This window comes from Cnephaeus nilssonii, assembly GCF_951640355.1.
Source record: "Cnephaeus nilssonii genome assembly, chromosome: 4".
Taxonomy (NCBI): domain Eukaryota; kingdom Metazoa; phylum Chordata; class Mammalia; order Chiroptera; family Vespertilionidae; genus Cnephaeus; species Cnephaeus nilssonii.
This window is the reverse complement of record NC_137075.1, coordinates 70,700,600-70,720,984: the sequence shown is the minus strand read 5'-3', so window position 1 is coordinate 70,720,984 and position 20,385 is coordinate 70,700,600. Positions and strand designations below refer to the sequence as shown.

The 20,385-nt window shown below is 36.5% G+C and overlaps 1 protein-coding gene across 2 annotated transcripts in view; it reads left to right on the top strand.

The window, feature by feature from the left end:
* Positions 1-20,385, top strand: part of ERO1A (endoplasmic reticulum oxidoreductase 1 alpha) — a 49,511-nt gene that overhangs the window by 22,754 nt on the left and 6,372 nt on the right. Inside the window, exons 7-13 of one of the 2 annotated variants that reach the window (XM_079768904.1) lie at positions 3,728-3,848; positions 5,858-5,904; positions 8,039-8,050; positions 13,399-13,425; positions 13,554-13,646; positions 14,478-14,724; positions 15,420-15,489. In XM_079768904.1, coding sequence (XP_079625030.1) covers positions 3,728-3,848; positions 5,858-5,904; positions 8,039-8,050; positions 13,399-13,425; positions 13,554-13,646; positions 14,478-14,724; positions 15,420-15,489 — 617 coding nt within the window. The remainder of the gene's footprint in view (positions 1-3,727; positions 3,849-5,857; positions 5,905-8,038; positions 8,051-13,398; positions 13,426-13,553; positions 13,647-14,477; positions 14,725-15,419; positions 15,490-20,385) is intronic. The other variant, XM_079768905.1, reaches the window with a different exon arrangement.

The window sequence follows — 20,385 nt, the reverse complement described above, 5'->3', positions numbered from 1 at the left end:
GGTGGTTGCACAACATTGTGTATGTAATACCACTGAGTTGTACACTTAAACATGTTTAAAATAGTAAGTTTTATGTTATATATATTTTAACACAATAAAAACGTTTAAAAAGGAAACTCAGTTTTTTGAAAAAATTCACCTCTTGAGTTCCATAGTTCTAGTAATAAATATATAATAATTATTATTATATTATATTGTATATAATATAGATCACATCATATAGTATATATTATAATTTTTATAATATATACAGGCATTTTGCATAAATAGCTAAAATGTAGGGAATGCAAAAACCTGCTTCTGTTTCACTGATAACATATTGTTAAATATTTTCCTTAAGGGTGATGGTCCATGTTACTTTTGGAAAAGAGAATAATGACCCATGAGTTGTATCTGCTGCATCTACTTAAGCTAAGCCAGAGGGCTGGTGCTGTTAAAATGTAGGAGCCCTAGAAACCATTAGAACTTTTTGATCAAGATTTATGGATTTGTCTCTTCTTCCTTTTTCTAGTGTCTCCCTTTTCCTAAATTAAATTGTTTAGCCTTTTAATTGGCTAAACAACATAAAATCAAACTGAATTTTGGTATTTTTCTATGGCTGTTTTAGAGCAAATTAGTAATCTTTTAAACAATTAGTGGAAAAATTGAACAAAAAGATAGATACAGAGACAGTAAAGCATCAAACAGACTGTCAAATTACAGGGGGAAGGTTAGGGAGAGATGGGGGAGATAAGAGATCAATCAAAGGACTTGTATGCATGCATATAAGCATAACCAATGGACGCAAAACTCTGGGGGGTGAGGGCATATATGGGAGTGGGGTGGGGGGGCAATGGTAAGATATGTACACATATAATACCTTAATAAAAAAAATTGGAAAGAAAAAAACACACAAAAAAAACAAAAAAAAACAAAAAAAAACAATTAGTGAAGCCTTAGATGATGTGGTTCAGTGGTTAGAGTTTTGACCCGGGCACTGCAGGGTCTTGGGTCTGATTCTCAGTCAAGGGTGCTACCTGGGTTACAGGTTGATCCCCGGCCCCAGTCAGGGCGCATTGTAGGACGCAACCAGTCGATGTGAGAGACACATTGATGTTTCTCTCCCCCTCTCCCCATCTCTTACTCTGTCTCTCCCCTGCTCCCTCCCCCCACCCCGAGCCTCCCTCCCTTCCATTCTCTAAAAGTTAGTGGAGAAAATATCCTCAGGTGAGGATTAAAAATAAAATAAAAATTAGTGAAAAGAGTGATACAGATAATTTTAATTACAAGTAAAAGATGAAGCCTGCAACCCCTATCACCACCACCCCCCCCCCCAAAAAAAAGAGGAAGAAAAATAGAAAGTATTTATTTTTAATTTTGTGGTTTTTTTGTGTGTTTTTTTTGAAAAAAAAGAAATACATGCTTTCCTTAATAAAAAACATGACCATATTTTGGCACATTTATATCTATAGCCCTTTATTCTTATTTCCAAATTCTGAAAACTTTGAAAAGTTGAATATTCATGTATTTCATGGCAGAGATATTTATGTATTTGATCAAAAGTTGCTGCCTCAGCCCCTGCTGGAGTAATATTCAATATATGCTGCATGCACTGTATTTTCTAAAATCTGAAAAGTTCTGAATTCCAAACACATTTGGCTTCAGGGGTGTTGGATGAGTATGGCTTAGTAAAGGAAAGGGGTAAATGCTCTCCCAGCCCCCTAACTTTGCCATCTTTTCCACAAGGATTCTTTGGAGCAAACAGTGCTGTGAAATAAACTTATAACATGTAGCACTTTTTCTTAAGGCCTGCAGTGTTAGAGAAAGAATGGCAATACCTTTACTTCTATTTAAAAAGTGTCCTTTCGAGACTGCATGCTTACCTTTGTGTGGCAAGAACTGAGAGTCAATAATCCACTTCTGATGTGGTGGAGTTCTGTTATCTTGGGTGAATCACTTGACAATTTGTATTTGTTTATTCTGTGAGAGGAGGGTGGACATTATAAAAAGGGAAAGCTTTATAAGGAATACATAATGTGTGTCAATGGTAGGTGGACTGTGGAAGGTATTTTATAAATCCAAATGAGAAATTTAAGCCCTGGCTGGCTTTGCTCAATGGTTAGAGCATCGACCCACGGTCCAAAGGGTCTCAGGTTCAATTCCTAGTCAAGGGCACGTACCTCAGTTGCAGGCCCAATTCCTGGCCCCAGTTGGTTGGGTACGAAAGGGGTGTGAATGGGTGGCAACCAATCGATGTGTCTCTCTCACATGGATGTTTCCTTCTCTCTCTGCCCCCTTCCTCCCTCTCCTCCACTCTCTCTAAAAAAAAAAAAAAAAAAATCAACGGGAAAAATATCCTTGGGTGAGGACTTAAAAAAAAAAGAAATTTAAACTTTTGTCATCTGATAAAATATAATTTTAATAACATTAAAAAAATAAAGTTGGGAGAGGAAGTATTTATCATAAGGAAAATTATGAGGCAATATTTATCTCTAGGCAAAATATTTTAAAAAATGTAATCATTTCTTGGTGGTTATTTTTCTGTCTTAAAGTAGTAGTTGCTGAGCAATATTTATGTATTGTATGAATATATTTATGAATTTATTGTAATTGGTTATATTGTGTATTACTTCTGCCTTAGACTCTCAGTTATTTCTAGATGCTGTCACTGTGTTGCTTTGGAAGCAAATTCTTTGTTGGTTCATATTGTTAAGCTTTCTAGAGGAGTAAGGTTTTGCTGTGCTATTAAATAATGTCCCAAAGCCACCGGAGGACTAGGGTCCTTTTTGTTGTTGTTGCTTTGGAGTTATAACATATATACAAATTTATAGAACACACGAGAAAGCAACATCCCACCAATTTTTGTATGTTTTGTTTATATATCTTTAATTGACTTCTCTATAATATTTATCTTTTCATTTTATTAGATAGCCTTTGTACTTAATAGTTTTGACTCTAAAATGGCCTGTTAATATACATCATAACGCCAATACCACCAGCTAATATTTATTATTCTCTTACCATTGTCCTAAGCACTCTGCACATATATAACTTATTTAAGTCTCACAGTAACACTATGAATATTATCCCCATCTTAGAAATGATGGCACAAGACATAGAGAATTTACATAACTTGTCCTGGATTCTGACCCGGGCACTCTGGCTCCAGAACCCATGCACTGCTCTGTTGGGCGTTTAGGTTGCTTCCAACTTTCCCTTTTATAAATAATGCTGACCCAAATGCCATCCTGGATGGGACGTTTTGCATGTTTAGGATTATACCTTTGGGACATGTTTGTGGTGGATCCTGATGGTGCTCATGTTAAGAAGGAAGTATTTGATAACAAACAGCATCTGGTACTAACACTTCATTTACCTTAGTTACTGATGAACTACTGTGGTCAATATCCAGACAAAGAATATATATATATATACACATTGAAGGGACATGTATATGTATTCTTTGTCTGGATAGCTTATGAGAATTGAATTACCATGTCCCTTTGATTCTAAAATTCACCTATTCCTATTTTGTATCATTTCTAAAAGCAGGATGCTTTTGCAACTAGCGTGTACATTTAATGTGGCTGTGTTGGTTCTTTTATCTTTCTCCTGAAAAGTTGTTTTTAAGTCCCTGAGGCATTAACACATTTGTGATGCCTTAGAATCAATGGAATACAGTCTTCTATACTAGCTTTTAAAGGTAACTGTAAAGAAGAAAGGTTCAATAGAAACTTTTATTTTATAGACATACAGTCTCCTGATGCTGAGTACGTAGATTTGCTCCTTAATCCTGAGCGCTACACGGGTTACAAGGGACCAGATGCTTGGAGGATATGGAATGTCATCTATGAAGAAAACTGTTTTAAGTATGTGTCATTTCCATTTATAAATTTTTAGAAGATGTGGTGATTTCTTTTTGTAAACAAACAAAATAATTATGATTTAAGTACAAGTGAATTTACTTAGTTAAAGGATGTATTGGGACATAAGAACATACTTATTCATGAAACCAGTTCTCCTCTGGGGAAACATGTAAACATGTTTCAACAAATATTTTTCTTCTTTAAAAGACTTAGAATAGTATTAGACTTTTATGGGAGTGTTGTGGACACTTAAAAATGTTCCTTGAGTGGGAACATTTTTGAGAGCCTCATTTTATAGATGAGCTAACCTAGAGCCAGAGAGAGATTTACTTCATCTTCTTAAATCATATGGTTAGTGGCAGAGAATAGATCAGAAGATATAACTCCTTATTCTCTTTTTGGTGACTTTTACTCCTCTTTTTGCAGCTATAGTTATTTTATTCACTTCAAAGTTAAATTAATTTCAGAGAATAATTATAATAGCTAAGACTTTTTTATCTTTTATTTATTATTATTATTTTTAACTTCTTTATAGATTAAGTTATTACACTCACTCTCTGCAGGCATTGTGCTAAGCATGTCACATAGATCTTCTCCTTTAGTCTTTCCAGTCACCCTGTGTTGTAGTCCTTACTGTTTAGAGATAGAGAAACGGAAATTTGGAAAGCTGATTTTAAGTGATTTGTCCAGCGCCAAAGAACCCACTTTGTACTCTAAATCACTACAATGGAAGCAGTCGATTTGATCACTGGGTGACTGAGACATACTTCAAGTTTACCCACTTCTAAGCTTCTAAGCTCTAACAATGTGCTTACTGGTTTTTGGAAGGTAGGTGTGTGTGTGTGTGTGTGTGTGTGTGTGTGTGTGTGTGTGTGTGTGTTATGCTATCTTAGAGATTGGGGGGAATTCTGGGAAAATCTTTGGAGTTTCCAAATATGGCAATAATGCATTTCACTTTTTATAAGTCAAATATAAACATAAGAGACCAGCAAGTGTACTTATACCAATAAAATGCCAGACTGTTCCTTTTTTTGACTTGAAGAATTTCTCTAGTTTGGGAAGTGGAGAGTTTTCATTATTTACTCATTTCTGCCATATGTTTCATTTCAGTTCTCTTGACTGTTATTCAGAATGTTTATGTTTGGTTTACTGACTTACTTTAAAGGCTTTTTTTTTTTTATAAAGTGAACTAAAATAGAGTCCAACTGAAGCACTTGTTAGATTTTGTATTAGTTTTATAGTTCTTTTCTAACTAATTTATATCATGACTACCACAATATTTCTAAAATATAAATGATGTATGAGGTGCAAAATTGAGCATGTTAAAATATAACTTACACGTTCTGTTCTCAAAATGTCTCAACTTGTACAAATTTGTAAAATTTAAATAATGGATGTTAAAACAATCCCTACACTTCACAAAATGTTACTAATGAATATTCATTTTGAGATTTAAAAGCACTTTAGTGACATATTAACTCTCTTTTTTATCCTTATTAAAAAAACACACCTTTTATTGAAATCATAACCAACTTGATGGTCACAGGGAAGACTGAGCTACCTAAGATTTCCTAAGTGGAAGATAAAATCTACCCACACTTTATTTCTTTTAATGCTTGTGTTGGGTATTTACATTTTTTGTTTGTCTTTCAATTTGGAGTGCACTTTGTGGCATATGCACACATATGTTTATGTAATGTATTTAAAAGCGTTTTAGTGACTCCAGGAGAAGAGCTTGAATGGTATTTTTTCTTCTTTGTTTGAAGAGGTGATTACGAAATGACTTTCTGGCTGTTATAATGGGAAAAGATCAGAAACTATTATCATTAAAACAAATAACAACCACCTTCCCTTAAAGCAATTAGAGAAAACTAAATATTTTATAAGCTCAATAAAATAGTTTGGTTTTGGATATAGTCACTAAGAAACTTTCTGAGATAATTTCACTTTTACTTAAGTAACATTACAGGTGACATATTTATATTTTATAACTTTAATTATTTTGATTCCAGACCACAGACAATTAAAAGACCTTTAAATCCGTTGGCTTCCAGTCAAGGTGAGTTATTTAATTGCACTTTTACCTTCATCAGCCAGTGAACTTTGGTTAGAAGGAGGGGGAAGGCCTGAAAAGGGTTGGCAAGAGCACTTGAGGTGATATATTCCTTTTTTCCATAGAAGTTATACCTTATTCTTGCAGAGAAATTGGTGTTTGACATGCACTTCAGGAAGGAGTATTTTTGTAATGAAGTTCCTGGTATTAGACTACCATAGGATGAAGATTAAGTTATATATTTATCCTATGCATTTTCACATAACGTGTGCTCAGTTTTTCTACTATTTTTACTCATTTTCTAGTTAAATGAATGTCCAAAACGTTCTGCCTCAAATCTTTCCCAACACTTGGAATTATTGTATATATTGGGAGTCTGATTTCAAATTCACAGGTCTTTGTAGCTCATTAACATTTTTAATTTTCTATTTACACTTAAGGTCTGGCCCACATGCTTCCTTTTCCACAAAGCTTTCCCTCATCCTCCAAACTGGAAGTGGTCTCTTCTCTTCGTGAAGTGATCTTATGCCATGTTTTGTTCCTCTTATAGCCCTTTCCACTGTTTAGCATTATTTGACTATTATTTACTTATCTGTTGATCTACACTGTACTTTGGACACATTTATTGGTTTCATCTCTTAATCTAGAGCTTAGCACATCATAGAGTTTGTTAGATGAAAATTGTCCTCATTTAATGGTCTTGTCTACAATAGTAAAAATCACTTGTTCCTTCAACAAATGATTATCCACCATTTACTATATGCTAGGCACTGTGTAAGTGCAGAAGGGATGTGAAACTGAAATTCACAAAACCTTCTCTAGTCTATAATAAGCAGTTATAATATCTATACCTATTGTCTGAATATGTGCTTACCGATGAAATTTTTGATGTGCTTTTAGCAAATGCGTGAGGTTATTGTTTTTAAATTTATTTGAAAAGCTGATCTCAAATAGTCCATAAACATAAATTTCCTCCTCGAAAGCAATGGGTTGTATCATCCCCTAAATGCTGGCAGATTAGTCTTTCTTAGATTAGAAATGGAAGAACATCTTTAAACAAGGCTTTTGAGTTTATGGAGTTACATATGATAACTCAGTGGAAGGTATTGATTTAATATCAGATGAAATGCAAATTCCTAGACAAGAGGTGATCTTCAGTATGAACTCACATTATGGTCTGATAAATTAATTAGTCACCTTCACTTATCTTTTTTTATTTTTACCTTCATCTTAAAGATAGATAAGAACAATTTAAATGTTTATCATCTCAGAAGTGGTTAAATGATTTATGGTATATTCACATAGCCATTATAAATGTTGCTGAAATTTATATTCATTTGTGTCAATAGTGATCAATAGCATATTGAGAAAAAACAGGTATCAAAACATTACAGAAGTAGGTATAATACATTTTTGTAAAAATATAATAGCTAAATATCTATACACAAAGAAAAAGGACATTTACCAAGATGTAAATGGTATTTATCTTTGGGCAGAGGGAGCTTTGGATGTTATTTTTTATTTTGTTTGTGTTCTCTTTTTAAAAAACACATATTTGCAATGAGCATATGTTGCTTAATAATCAAACAGTGATAGCATTGAATGAAAGTGGGCAAATGAAGATAATTTTTCCATAGTAAATGAGCAGCTGCATACAAACTGCTGAATTTTGCATAATTTGAGACTTACAAATAGTCTCTAAAAATATTCCTGAATAGAGTAAAATTTTATAATGTCAGTCTGGAGGTTTCAAATCTGTAGCAGAAACTACGTTATAGCTTTAGGATAAATAAACGTGGAGAACGCCTCTGCCAGCCAAATAACGTAAGTCCTTAAGGTATTCAGGAGCACTCTCGGGTGAACGGTTAGATTTTCCTCTCCTGTTAGCCCATATTAAATCTTGTATGAGCTGCAACTACTCTTTATTGGGGCTCTTGGAGATGATGCCACTTAGTCAAATCTGGCTTAATTCCTATCACCGATAAGAGTTGCAGCCAGGAGTATCTCATGGATTCTGCTTAAGTAGATGAACGGATGGGCTAAAACTAACCATTATTAAAAGTCTTATTTTTATAGAAGTATTTTAAAAGGGGCACCTGGAAGGACTTTATAATAATAAACATTTTGTTTTGTTTTCCAGGGAAAAGTGAAGGTAAGTGGACTCTCTTTATCATACATTACATAAATGAATTTTCTTATATATTCAGATGTTTATTTGGCAAACTTTTTTTCCCTTCTTTTCACTTCTGAGACTCAGAAGACGTTAATTTTTATTTCTTTATTTAAAATTCTGGAGGCGAAGGCACAGGTTAAGGGAAAATGACTGCGTCTGGGATCAGGCAGTAGGGCTGCAGGCATCAGCCTCTGATAATTCACTCCTACATTTTCCACTGCACGTGGAAGCGAGACAGGAAAACACACTCAAGGATCTGCTAGGACTCATACAGGAAGGTTCCAGGCATGGTCAGTGTTGATTTACTGGCGTCCAAGGTTTATGCTGACTCATTGCCGACTCTCTAATTCTAATGCTAATATTTTTGACATATTATAGGTTTACTTTGTCATTTTCAAAATCCTTTTGCTTTACGAGTGAGATCAAAATGATTTTTGTTATTAAGGTCACGTGTTTAACAGTATGAAAAAGACTAAGCTCTACTTAGCTTTAGTCCAGCTAGACAAAATTGCTAAATGTGAAGTATCACTTCTCTCTCCCTCAAAAGTTTATGAACATTATTTTTATGAATTGCTTTTGCATTATGTCTAAATAAGTGATACTAAAGTCTTACAACATTGCTATTTTATGATTGTACATTAAAAGTCATGGTAGTAGCTAAATAAAATACTGAATCAGGCCCAGCCAGTGTTGCTCAATGGGTTGAGCATCAACCCCATGAACTAGGAGGTCACAGTTCAGTTCCTGGTCAGGGCACATGCCTGGGTTGCAGGCTGAATCCCCAGTAGGGGGCATTGAGAATGCAGCTGATCCATGATTCTGTCTCATCATTGATGTTTCTATCTCTGTCCCTCTCCCTCTCCCTTCCTCTCTCTAAAATCAATAAAAAACAAAAATAAAAAATAATACTGAATCAGAACTGTACTATTTAGAAGAGAAATTTCTTTAGCAGTGATATTATTTTTCCAAGGAGCTTCATATTTTGTTACTGTTAATGGTGAGCCTATAATTTTCAGTTTTGAGTAACTTATTCTGCCTTGGGTGTTCCTAGTTCTATGCTGTATTCCAGCTACATCAGGAAAGGCTATTTTGGTTGTTTTTTTCCAATATTATTTGAAGATCTCAACCTGCTTCTCATCAGAGAAAAGATTGTTAATCTGTGGAGGCTCTCCTTAGAGAAACTATCTTTTTTATGACTGTATTTGTATGTATTCATTTTGGTCAGATATGAAAAGGTTACCTCTGAAAGCTGTCATATTAGGTGATTATCTAACTGGATTACAGTCAGGTCAAGCTGAGAATAACTACATCAGGATTATAAAACTGAACTGAAAATTTCATCAGATGGCTAGGTCCCAAACAATATTATATTCCTGCTCCTCCCCGCCCCATTCACAGTCCAAAATTTGAAAAAAACAATAAACAAAACTAAAGGTTTTTATAGGGAAACACATCACTTGTAATCCCACAACTCCAAAATCACTGATAATGATAATGGCTAAGACTACATGCAGTGTTCTTCTAAGAAATTTATAAATATGATTTCATTTAACCCTTTCAACAACCTTAGAGGTATTTAAAAAATATATATTTTCATTGATTTCAGAGAGGAAAGAAGAGGGAGATAGAAACATCAATGATGAGAGAGAATCATTGATTAGCTGCCTCCTGCATGGCCCCAGTGGGGGATCAAGCCTGCAACCTGGGCATATGCATATGCCCTGACGTTCAGACACCGAGCTAGTTCAGCTGGGCTAGGAGGTATTATTTTTATTTCCATTTTATAGACAAGGAAAATGAGTCCCAGAGCCATTTAGCAGCTCAGCTAAAATCATATGACTTGTAAGTAGCAGAATTTGGATTCCAAGCAGGCAGTTTGGCGCCAGGGTCCATGCTCTTAGTTACTATCTCATACTGCTTCTCTGTTAACATTTTGATAATAATGATTATTTATATATGTATACTTTAATAATAGATATATTATAGTTTTATATATTATTACTAGAGGCCTGGTGCATGAAATTCGTGCACAGGGAGGTTCCCTCAGCCCAGCCTGCACCCTCTCCAATCTGTGACCCCTCAGGGGAGGTCCGACAGCCCGGGATCGGGCCTAAACTGGCAGTCAGACATCCCTCTCACAATCCGGGACCGCCAGCTCCTAACTGCTCACCTGCCTGCCTGCCTGATCGCCCCTAACTGTCCCCCCTGCCAGCCTGATCACCCCTAACTGTCCCCCCTGCTGGCCTGGTTGCCCCCAACTGCCCCCCACTGGCCTGGTCGCCCTTAACTGCCCCCTCTCCCAGCCTGGTCGCCCCCAACTGCCCCCCTCTGCTGGCCTGGTCGCCCCTAACTGCCCCCCACTCGCCTGGTCGCCTCTTACTGCCCCCATGCTGGCCTGGTTGCCCCCAACTGCTTCCCCCCACCCACTGGCCTGGTTGCCCCTTACTGCCCCTATGCTGGCCTGGTTGCCCCTAACTTCTCCCCCCTGCCGGCGTGGTCGCCCCCAACTGCCCCCCTGCTGGCCTGGTCACCCCACAAAGCCTGCTGTTCAGTTGTTTGGTCATCCCTCACTAACCCCCCTGCCGGCCTGGTCGCCCCACACAGCCTGCTGTTCAGTCGTTACTGTTACTGTGACGGCGTCCTAGACAATTTGCATATTCCTCTATTATTAGTATAGATTCCCACTTTAATAATAGATATATTATAGTTTTGTATATAATTATTTCCATGCCTACTTGCTTCTTTAACCTATGTCTTAGTCCTGTGGTTGTCAAACTGCGGCTCGCGAGCCACATGCGGCTCTTTGGCCCCTTGAGTGTGGCTTTTACACAAAATACCACGGCCTGGACGAGTCTATTTTGAAGAAGTGGCATTAGAAGAAGTTTAAGTTTAAAAAATTTGGCTCTCAAAAGAAATTTCAATCGTTGTACTGTTGATATTTGGCTCTGTTGACTAATGAGTTTGCTGACCACTGTCTTAGTCAGCTCAGGCTGGTCTGACAAAAGACCATAGACTGGGTGGTTTAAACCAAAGACATTCATTTTCTCACAGTTCTGGAGGCTGGGAAGTCCTAGATCAAGGTGCCAGCAGATTTGGTGTCTGGGAGGGCCCTCTTCTTGGCTTGCAGATAGCCTGGATTCTCACGTGGCAGAGAGAGAAAGAGCTTGGGTCTCTTCCTCTTCTTATAAAGACTCTAATTCCATCATGGGGACTCCACCCTCATGACCTCAACTAACCCAATTACCTCCTAAAGGCCCCACCTTCAAATACCATCATGGGGGCTTCTACATAATTTTAGGGGGTATGCAGACATTTATCTCCTACCACCTAATTTGTAGAAATGGATTTACTGGATCAAAGGATATGGCATTTTAGGCTCTTAATACATAGGACGAGATTGCATTTTGTCATGGAAAGGATGTGCTAATTTACACCCCTTCCAATCACTGTGCCAGCTGATTTTACCTCTCCCTTGTCAGCATTAGATATTATATTTTTATCTTTACTGTTAACAGTGGTATCTCTATAGTTTTAATTTGTATTTTTTATTACTTATGAGACTGAGCAATTTTTATCTATCACCATTTGTATTTATTCATTGTGAATTCTCTGCTCATTTTATTTGCCCATCTGTAATGGGCACTTTAGCATTTTTATTCAGTTTATGAGCTTTTTATATTTTTAGGATATTATCCCTTTGTTGAATTTGAAACATCCATTTTATATACTTTGTTGTTTGTATTTTGTTTTTATTTGTGAAGTTTTCCAATAGACATTTTAAGTTTTCAAATAGTCTGATTTATTGCTTATTCTTTTTGTCATTCTTCCATTACTTTTATGCTTGCTTGGTTCATTTTTAATATTACTGTAAGCAACTTTAGTCAAAGAACAATATAGTACAATGTTTGCTATATCTAGCAAATGCATACTTAGAATTATTACATAGTTATAATTATTTCTTATGTCTTTTAATATATTATTTTATATAAATATTTTCATGTTACACATTCTTGTCATTTTATTTATTTAAAATAAGTTTTTTTATTTTTATATAAAATATGTTTTTATTGATTTTTTCTTTTTTTTTAGAGAGAGAAGAAGGGAGAGGGAAACATCAATCGATTGCCTCCATTACATACCCCGACTGGGGACCATTATTGTCATTTTAATACTTTTATATTATTCTACCATGTTAACTAGTTATATAGTATTCTGTCTTGTTAAATTAGGCATCATTGTTCATTTTGATTATTTCAAGTTTTAGTATATGTAGCATAATCATCTTTCTAAAAATTATAACCCCCCATTTTGAGTTATTTCTTTTAAAAATATATATATTTTTATTTATTTCAGAGAGAAAGGGAGAGGGAGAGAGAAATAGAAACATCAATGATGAGAGAGAATCATTGATCAGCTGTCTCCTGCACGGCCCACACTGTGGATCTGGGCATGTCCCTGACCAGTAATTGAACCTTGACCTCCTGGTTCATAGGACAACGCTCAATTACTGAGCCACACTTTCTGGGCATTGAGTTATTTCTTTTTTTAAATACATTTTATTGATTTTTTACAGAGAGGAAGAGAAAGGGATAGAGAGTTAGAAACATCGATGAGAGAGAAACATCGATCAGCTGCCTCTTGCACACCCCCTACTGGGGATGTGCCCGCAACCAAGGTACATGCCCTTGACCGGAATCGAACCTGGGACCCTTGAGTCCGCAGGCCGACGCTCTATCCACTGAGCCAAACCGGTTTCGGCTTGAGTTATCTTTAGAACATAATTCTAAAAGCATTACTAGGTCTAAGTATATTAATGATCTTATTAGGTCATAGAATATAAGTGATGTTTAGTTTCTGCAACTTTTCTTTGATTTGCTCTTTTGAAATGTTGAATGGTTTATAATACCCTGAGCAATATACACTTCCAATTCTACTTTATAATTTTTATTTACTTTTCAAATTAAAAAAAACCTATAATGAGTTCTTAGTTCTCATAGCATGAACTGTTTTCAAGGCTAAGTATTTTTCCATGTATTGACTTACCATTTAAATTCTGCTTTGACTTTCTGTAAAACACCTTATCTAGAAAGTTATTGGACTGAACTACTTAATGCTAAAGGCTTCCAAAGAGTGAACAGGAGAGTGGTATTTAACTGAACCCATACCAAGACATCTCTCCTTCCTTTGGAGAAATTGCAAATAAAATTTGGACCTTTTGTCAAACAATCTTTAAATCACTGTTTGGCACACATTTGCTGTATTTTTAAACTTTTGAAAAACTTACTTTTTGGCATTTTTGTAATCTTGTGACTTTCTTTTAATTTCAGAGAACACTTTTTACAGCTGGCTAGAAGGTAATTGAAAACTTTTCAACAAATTGAAATGATATTTTATTCTCATTTTTAAAAAGACACATGAAGTTAATTTCATAACCGTACAAGTTTCACATATGAAATGTCTATTTCCAAATTCCCTTTTTTAGGTCTCTGTGTAGAAAAAAGAGCCTTCTACAGACTTATATCTGGCCTACATGCAAGCATTAATGTGCACTTGAGCGCACGCTATCTTCTACAAGGTATGTGATGTTCACTCCCCTTCCCTTTACCACACTTTTTTTTCAGGTATTCTTAACATTTTCTTGGTATTTACCTGAATGGAACACTATTAACCTTACTGAGTATTAGGCAGGAAAAGTTCATTCTTAAATGGTAGTAATCAGGAATACAGGAACTATAGTTACTTTAAGGAAAAGTTCAGCATTATATTGGCTCTTCACCTTCCTTTAAGAAGCTGCTCAAAACTTTACACATCTCTTTGGAAATGTTCTTCTGTTGTGGGAATTGAAACAGCACAGTTTGTTATTCTTTAGATATTACTGTATCAGAACTCATTTATTTGTGTGCCAGCATCAGGCCTAAAATTTAGTGGGTAAAAACATTTTCTGTTGCTCTTTAGGCTTTAAGAATGCTATTGAAAATGAGACCATGGTTGATTTTCATCAGTAACATATTTCTTCTGGAACTAAAGTATTTTTTACATTTTAGAAATAAACTGTAGTAACATGAAGGCTTCAAACTCATTAGTAATACTAGATAGTCATTTTTTAATTGTGTTTTTTGGTTTTATGAATACATTTACATTCAGAAACTTTTTATTGAACCTGGTTTCTCGGTAAAATATTTAATTTATTTTCCTTTTATGCATGGGTTCTAGGAGATAAAATATTAATATAGAACTATTAAAGGCTAAGTTATGAGAACAGTTTTCATGGTTATATTATTATATGTTTTAATATATAAAATTAAATTAATTTCTGTAGGTATAAACAACCTAATGTAATTTTATCTAATTAAGCCTACTTAATTTTAAAATTCAATTTTTAATATTTATTCTTCTGTCTTCTTAGATACCTGGTTAGAACAGATATGGGGACACAACGTAACAGAATTTCAGCAGCGGTTTGATGGAATTTTGACTGAGGGAGAAGGTCCAAGAAGGCTTAAGAATTTGTATTTTCTCTACTTAATAGAATTAAAGGCTTTATCTAAAGTGGTACCATTCTTTGAGCGCCCAGATTTTCAACTCTTCACTGGGAATAAAGTTCAGGATGCAGATAACAAAATGTTACTTCTGGAAATACTTCATGAAATCAAGTAAATGATATATTTACACTTATATGTATATATTTTAAAATATATTTTTATTGATTTTAGAGAGAAAGGGAGAGGGAGAGAAAGATAGAAACATCAATGAAGAGAGAGAATCATTGATTGGCTGCCTCCTGCACGCCCCCCACTAGGGATCAAGGCTGCAACCTGGGCATGTGCCCTGACGGGGAATCAAACCGTGACCTCCAGATTCATAGGTTGATTGATGTTCAATGGCAGAGCTATGCTAGCATGGTTACACATATATTAATAGAGAGTGACAAGTGGTGTCCAAAATTAAATTCTTAAATATGCAATATAGAGAAAGGAAAACTATTTAAAAAATAATTAATAGCAAATTTTGCTCGTAGGTCTTCAGAATTGATTTATGTTTTAACCTGGGTACTAAAAAGCATATATTTTTAATTTTAAGAGCTATTCTTTTAATACTTAGATACCTGCATTATTTTCACATTTAGTTGAATAGGTTGGATTTGGGGCCAAACTTCAATTATATTTTGCAATTAGCTTTTAGATTCAAGGTTAAGAATTTCCTTGGGGGCATCAGAATGTTCCTTTTACTCTATTTTCTACTCTATTTTAATTATATGATTTATCACTGACCAGCAAAATATTATTTTAGCAGACCTCTTAATATTTTCTAATATATAAAAATGAATATTCTCTGTTTTAAAATGCAGGTCATTTCCTTTGCATTTTGATGAGAATTCATTTTTTGCTGGGGATAAAAAAGAAGCAAACAAACTAAAGGTAATTATTTTATACTTTACCTTAATTTTTAGATACAAATTCTTAGGCAGGAATGAATATAAACCCATGTTTTTATCCTTAACAATAAATCTTGATATACATCCTGAAATTATAAGAAAAATCAGAGTCCTAATGTTTCTTTTCCTCAGAAAAATGAAGCCCAAAGGCAGGTCCAACTTATGATCTAGTTTGTGTTGTGTTAAAAATAACAATGGAAATCTGTGGGTTCCATACTGATTGGCTCATGCAATAAAGAGAGGTTATAAATTAAAGAAGCGGGATCTAGAGCATGAGTGGAAGTATTAGTCTGTCTTTGGCTAAAGAGAATTCTGAAAATGGTTTTGGTTGAATTAAAGGATCCCTTTAGGGGAAGAGAGCACAGTATTGTTTTGTGATTCATCTTATTCAATGGGAATGAAAGGCATTTAGGAATGCCACCAGGTAGCTGTGGACAGAACAGAAGACCTGATACCCCACAACATGGGATTTGTTTTTGCCTTGACTCTTTTTGTTTATTGATGTGTGTGTGTGTGTGTGTGTGTGTGTGTGTGTGTGTGTGTGTATCTCCTATATAATAAAGAGGTATATGCAAATTGACCATCACACCCTCACACAAGATGGCCTCCCCATGTGGTCACAAGATGGCCACCACAAGATAGCCAGCAGGGGAGGGCAGTTGTGGGTGATCAGGCCAGCAGGGGAGGGCAGTTAGGGGAAACCAGACCAGCAGGGGAGGGCAGTTGGGGGCGACCAGCCTGGCAGGGAAGGGCTGTTGGGGGCGACCAGGCCTGCAGGGGAGGGCAGTTGGGAGGGACCAGGCCTGCAGAGAAGGGCAGTTGGGGGGGACCTGGCCTGCAGGGGAGGGCAGTTGGGGGAGACCAGGCCGGCAGGGGAGGGCAGTTGGGCGCGACTGGGCTGATAGGGGAGGGCAGTTGGGGGCAATCAGGCCAGCAGGGGAGCAGTTAGGTGTTGATCAGGCCAGCAGGGGAGTGGTTAGAGGGTGATCAGGCTGGCAGGCAGAAGCGGTTAGGGGCAATCAGGCAGGCAGGGGACTGGTTGGGAGCCAGCAGTCCCAGATTATAAGAGGGATGTCCGACTGCCGGTTTAGGCCCGATCCCTGTGGCAGTCGGACATCCCCCTAGGGGTCTTAGATTGGAGAGGGTGCAGGCTGGGCTGAGGGATACCTTCCCTCCTCCCCCCCCAGTGCACGAATTTTGTGCACCGGGCCTCTAGTATATATATAAATATATATATAATTTTTTAAAAATTTCAATTACAGATGACATACAGTATTATATTAGTTTAGGTGTACAATTTGCCTTGCCTCTTAATAGAGTTATAACCTCAGGCAAGACCATCTTTGTGTCTATTTGCATTAAAATATGACAAATATAAAATAGTACTAGGAAAATTTATTAAATGCTTACTATGTGGAAGGCATGATTTTTGTCATTAAAGGGAGAGAGAGCTCCTATCCTCAAGGGATTTCTAGCCAATTTGGGGACTCAAGTAAAATTATATTACTGTTCTTTGTCACAAAGGTATGTGTAAGTAGAGGTGGGTGGCCTTCAGGAACAATGAGTTCCTGATTTCATCAGAATATTTTTAACAGTCTTCCTCTGTTTCTTATTTTATGTTTCTTACTGTAGGGAAAAAACCTGATTTTATGCCATTTGCAAGCAAAATACTTTTTGCAGTCAGTTTTGTGCTGTTAGGTAACAGTTATTTTTGACCTCCCATCTACCTCCTACTTAAAGCATTCTTGCTAGAAATACATACCTCACTGCTTATATAACCTCCCAAACAGCTTCCAGGAACTTAGAAATGAGGGGGAAGATGCTGTAATAAGATTTTCCCCCATACTAGTTTCAGTATCTTCCTTATTTTTAGGATACTTGCTGGTTTATTGTAGAGTTTTTCGGCATTCACTCTTTTTTATATTGCACAGATTAGACATATTTCTCACAACGTTTTAATTTTATCAGAACGAAAACCTTCAAGTTTGATGTCCTGTGGCATTTAACAGATAATTTTTCTAAATCCTTTTACAAGAAAGAAGTAAAAAAAAGAAGGAAACTTGTTAATATTGGAGATTTACTTTCTTAAAATAGTTTATGGTGAATATCATGGATTTGAACAGTCACACAAGTTCATTTAAAAATCTTATCTTTCCTCCTCTATGCTCTATCAGTGTTTGGTTAGAAATAGAAGACTTGAATGAGAGAGGATTGTTTAGTGTTCAATTTAAACTAGAATATGATTTTACTTGAAGGCTTAAGAACATTTGGGAATTGGATGAGAATTGTTTTTTGGTCAGTTGGTTTCATAAGTCACAGTATATAACCACAGCATGTTTGATTATTCTACCCTCTGGTTATACTTTTAATTGTTGATCTAAAAGTTGTACACAAACAAGGGGAATTTGTAAGTGACTTAGGTTCTGGTTATTTTTTGGATCATAAGTTTTTCTCATCTGAGATAATTTTGGAATATACATATAAATATTTCTCTCTTTTCTGCATCCAGCGTGGCTAGAGAGTGGTCTGGTTCCTGAGTAGGGGCAGCTGGGGATTGAGAAAATGAAAGAAAGAGACAGACACAGAGATAGAAGGAAAGAGCTGGGGCCGGGTGGGACAGCTGTCCTCTGATGGAGAGATAGTGACCCAGAGCCAATACAGCGTGTTTATTTTATACTAGAGGCCTGTTGCAGGAAGATTCCTGCAAGAATAGGGCTTCCTGCGGTGGTCTCTGCTGCCCCGCCTGCTTCCCTCCCATCTCCGCAGCTTCACTCCCTTCGCTCTGGGCCTGGATATGCAAATAAACCACCATCTTGGTTGGGTTAATTTGCATATTTGCTCCTGATTGGCTGGTGGGCGTGGCTGGTGGGTGTGGCTTGTGGGCGTAGTGGTGGTATCGCCAATTTGCATGTTTCTCTTTTATTAGATAGGATAGCAAAATACCAGGAAGTTTTACTAAACCCCAAGACAAATGAGATTATGTGCATTCTGTGGCTTCTTTGTAATCGTCACTTCTGGGTGGGCCCGGATAATCGTGTTTGTTCCTGGTGTTTGGTTGGATTTAGATAATGAGACCCACCCCTGGTGCCTGAGCTGAAGGTCAGGCTGACAACACACCTGCCTCTGGCAAGGTATGTTTCCAGGGCATGGCTCTGCTGGGCACCGCTGGATTCAGATGACAATCAGCTCAGGGGCCTTTCCCAGGCGCTCTCTATAATACACACGATATTGGACATTGATTGCTATTTTTGGAAATCACAAGGATTTTTTCCTGTTCTGAGTTAGTTAATATCTGGCTTATTAATTTGGTTCTAGCATATTAAGTTCATTTAAGCGCTCGTGCTTGGTTTTAATTTTGCCGTTTTAGAAGCTTACCCTCTCTGTATGTGCCATACAAAGATTTACTTGAGAGCTTACATTCAAGTATTTGAATTAACATGGATTCAAATACCGAATTTACACAGAGTGTACAAAAGCAAGCACAATCTTTTATAACAAAGGTTTCCATCCTTTGCAAGTATGAAAGTCAAAAACTTTCAAGGCCTTTCCTAACTTTAAATTAGTAACATTTTAAAGTAAAAGTTGTGTTTTATTGATCATAACATTTTTATCCATTTGAAAATTTATAGTGCATAACAGGGAGCTATTTATTCAGTCTCTATACAATGCTTGTCTACAAATGGATTTTGTAGGCCCTTGTAACAACTATTAAGTCTCCCAGAGTCAAAACCTCATAGGATGGGTTTTACATCTACTTTAGAGTAATTTTACTGCTCCCTTATTAGTGTTAAAAGTATGATTTTCCTGTAATTCAAAGTCGAAACGTAAGTGTAAAGAAAACCTCATATCAAATCACCAAAACCTTAGGCGTAATATGAGTAATATTACTGGGTAAATATTTTTAAAAAGTAGATTTTAAATTAGGATTACCTCTTACTGAGCTCAGCCCAAAAGATACAGAAACACAAGATATAAAGTATTGCTAACATATAGTAAACATTAATAGTAATAATGTGGGCTTTGTATGAACACAAAATTTGTATTAAAAAAGATACAAGCTCTGAGATCCTATTAAAGAGCTTTTACATGTTACAGCTGTTTCAGAGTCTCAAGCTGAATGAAACATCTGGGGAAAGACTGAATTGAGTAAATTAGAGTGAATTGAGGTCTGCTTTGAATAGTGGGTTCCAATCTTTACTGATTTATTTCTATTTTTATTTTTATTTATTTATTTATATATTTTTTTATTAAAGTATTATATGTGTACATATCTTACCATTGCTCCTGATTTATTCCTATTTTTAGATCTTTGGTCCTGTTCTCTTCTTGTTGAGCCCAGTGCATAATTATCACATTAAAAAAAAAAAGAGAGGAACACTATATGCTCTCCAAATTATGGGTCAGTTGGTATACTGGATGTTTCATCTGAAATGTATGTCAGGTTTCCTGCTTGCAGTACTGTAAGCTGATTCTAGTATCAGTCCAGGATAGAGGGTGTCACGTGGAGGATCAATTGATAATTCTTACCTTTGGAGTAAATGAAGATGTGTTCTTGGCTTCCCTCCTCTTCTTTTTATTAGTTAAGGGCATATATTGCTTTTGGATGAGCTGGATGTCTGTTGCCCTATTATAAACAATATTACAATTCTGATGCACAAAGATTCGTGCAAGAATGGGCCTTCCTTTCCTTAGCTGCTGGTACTGCCTTTCTGCTCTGGCCCCCGGAGCCACCTCTCTCCACTCTGGCCCCGCCTTCCCATGCTGCCCAGAGGCCCTGAGCGGCTGGGGCAGTGCGGAACACCTGCGGCGTCGCCATGGCAACAACGCAAGCATCCCGCCCCCAGCTGCTCGGCACCTGCGTATGCAAATTAACCCGCCA